Source organism: Aplysia californica, unplaced genomic scaffold (genome assembly GCF_000002075.1).
Source record: "Aplysia californica isolate F4 #8 unplaced genomic scaffold, AplCal3.0 scaffold01064, whole genome shotgun sequence".
NCBI classification, from domain to species: Eukaryota; Metazoa; Mollusca; class Gastropoda; order Aplysiida; family Aplysiidae; genus Aplysia; species Aplysia californica.
Genome location: NW_004798334.1, coordinates 121939 through 124438, shown reverse-complemented (window position 1 = coordinate 124438; position 2500 = coordinate 121939). Strand labels below are relative to the sequence as shown.

Sequence of the window (2500 nt, the reverse complement as noted above, 5' to 3'; positions counted from 1 at the left end):
AAAGATTGTCATAAACGTTTTTTTGTGTTTTTTTAAATTCCATTATAATTATTTATTTCCTAAAGAGAATACCAGTGTCTGTCTGATTGCTTCGCTATAAAAAAAATAAGATTTAAAAAAGAGTTATCGCTTTAAAATGTGGTAAACATTCCAAAGTTTTATAGATCTAAGAGAACTTAAGAAGATAACTATGCAAATATCTGAGACAAAATAGTTGACGTCTGTGCATTAGTGATAGCGGTAATTACTCATCATTTTTGGTGTCTGAGCCATATGCATACCGATTCAATTGTTCAGAAATCGAAACATACTTTGATCTAATTGGAAAATGAAGAAGAAAAGAGAAGAAGGTATCCACGTTCCTTAACAAAACGAGGGGGACAACAGAACAGAACGAAGGGGACAACAGAACAAAACGAGGGGGACAACAGAACAAAACGAGGGGGACAACAGAACAAAACGAGGGGGACAAAAGAACAAAACGAGGGGGACACAAGAACAGAAAAGCCTTTTAAAAACCCTCATATCTACTCGTAATACAAGAGGAATGTCAAGATTTGACAGGAAAACTGATTCCAGGTGGATAACCATTCTGTTATATGATAGTCCAGTACATCTATTCTTTGGACAAAGACGTGTAAATAAACAAAGAGGAAGGTGAACAAAGAGGGAGGTGAACAAAGAGGTGGGTAAACAAAGAGGGAGGTAAACAAAGAGATGGGTAAACAAAGAGGGAGGTAAACAAAGAGATGGGTAAACAAAGAGGGAGGTAAACAAAGAGGGAGGTGAACAAAGAGGTGGGTAAACAAAGAGGAAGGTGAACAAAGAGGGAGGTGAACAAAGAGGTGGGTAAACAAAGAGATGGGTAAACAAAGAGGAAGGTGAACAAAGAGGAAGGTGAACAAACAGCGTTGTTTTTCCTTGTCGCAGGAGGAACAAGCCCCAGAGGAAGTCTTCGAGGTACAAGCCCCAGAGGAAGTCCTCGAGGTACAAGCCCCAGAGGAAGTCCTCGAGGTACAGGTCCCAGAGGAAGTCCTCGAGGTACAAGCCCCAGAGGAAGTCCTCGAGGTACAGGTCCCAGAGGAAGTCCGCGAGGCGCCCGAGTTCATCCGCCCCATCGAGGACGTGAACGTTCGCGAGGGCGAGCCGGCGCGCTTCGAGTGCCAGGTCAAAGGTGAACCGGCGCCCACTGTGGTCTGGTTCCATGATCAACAGCCGATCAAGTCAGATGCTGTGTACCAGGTACGGAGTGGTGGGGATTAGTGGAGGGGGGGGGGAGTAGAGGGCTTGACCCCACCCCACCTCACCTCAACCCACCCCACTTCACCTCACCTCCATCTCACCCCACCCCGCCTCATCCCATCTCACCCCACCCCACCCCACCCCATCTCACCCCACCCTACTCTAACTCACCCCGCCTCACCCCACACCACCTCACCTCACCCCACCTCTCTCCCTACAAGGAAAAATTTTTTTAAAAATTTCTTGTAATTTATTTATGAAATAATTTGTCCAAATGGTTAAGAATGCTTTAGAATCTTCCGCCTCTAGTTGCAAGCAGTAAACACATGCACTTGCTCGTTTATCCAATCACAGTTGTCACTGCTTACAAGGATAGTAACCTAGCAGCCAATCAAAAATCTTTAGGGCTCTGCAATGGATGAGCCAATTCTCATGGTTCTTTCTTTACGAAACCTTTTTTATAAAAAGGTAAACGATTAGAAAAAAAGAAACTGGCGAAAATTGTAGTAGAGAGGGCTTGCTCTCTGCAAGTTCTGACAATGGGGAGAAAGTTCCTGACACACTTTCCCCACAGACACAGTGACCAGCACGCTCATTGGGTCCTGGTTTGGAATGTCGTGCTTTGTGCATCATCTACAAACACAAACACACAAACATATACACTCACACACACAAACACACACACAAACACACACACACACACACACACACACACACACACACACATGTCTAGGCTTTTCACTTAACCAAGGAAGTCTTACCTTTGAGCTCATCAACACATCCTCATCTCTGAGCCCCACAAATGTAATGACCCAATCCCTCCCTCCCTCACACAATGACTCGCATAGTGACCTACACAATGACCCACACAATGACTCGCATAATGACCTACACAATGACCCACACAATGACCCACATAATGACCCACTCTCCTCCCCACAGGTGGTGCCCGGTGACAATGGACAATTCACACTACTCATCTCTGAGGCTTTCCCCGAAGACTCCGGCGTCTACACTGCACGTGCCGTCAATGATGAGGCGGAGGTGGAGTGCTCTGCCACGCTCACTGTGGAAGGTACGGGGCGGGGGGTCCAGTCTTGTCTTATCTTCATTAGTGTGTATGTACGGGTCGGGGGTTCGAGCCGCGGGCCCGACGTTGTGTCCTTGGGAAAGGCACTTTACACGAATTTTCCCCACTTCACCCAGGTGGGAATGAAGGTACCCCGCTATAGACAGTGAAAGATCTTGTCAGTTTGTT

General features: G+C 46.3%; 1 protein-coding gene across 1 annotated transcript in view; it reads left to right on the top strand.

The window, feature by feature from the left end:
* Positions 1-2500, top strand: part of LOC101845892 (titin) — a gene marked incomplete at its 3' end in the record, with an annotated part of 47551 nt that overhangs the window by 17398 nt on the left and 27653 nt on the right. The window contains 2 exon segments of the mRNA XM_035973220.1: positions 931-1242; positions 2185-2317. Coding sequence (XP_035829113.1) covers positions 931-1242; positions 2185-2317 — 445 coding nt within the window.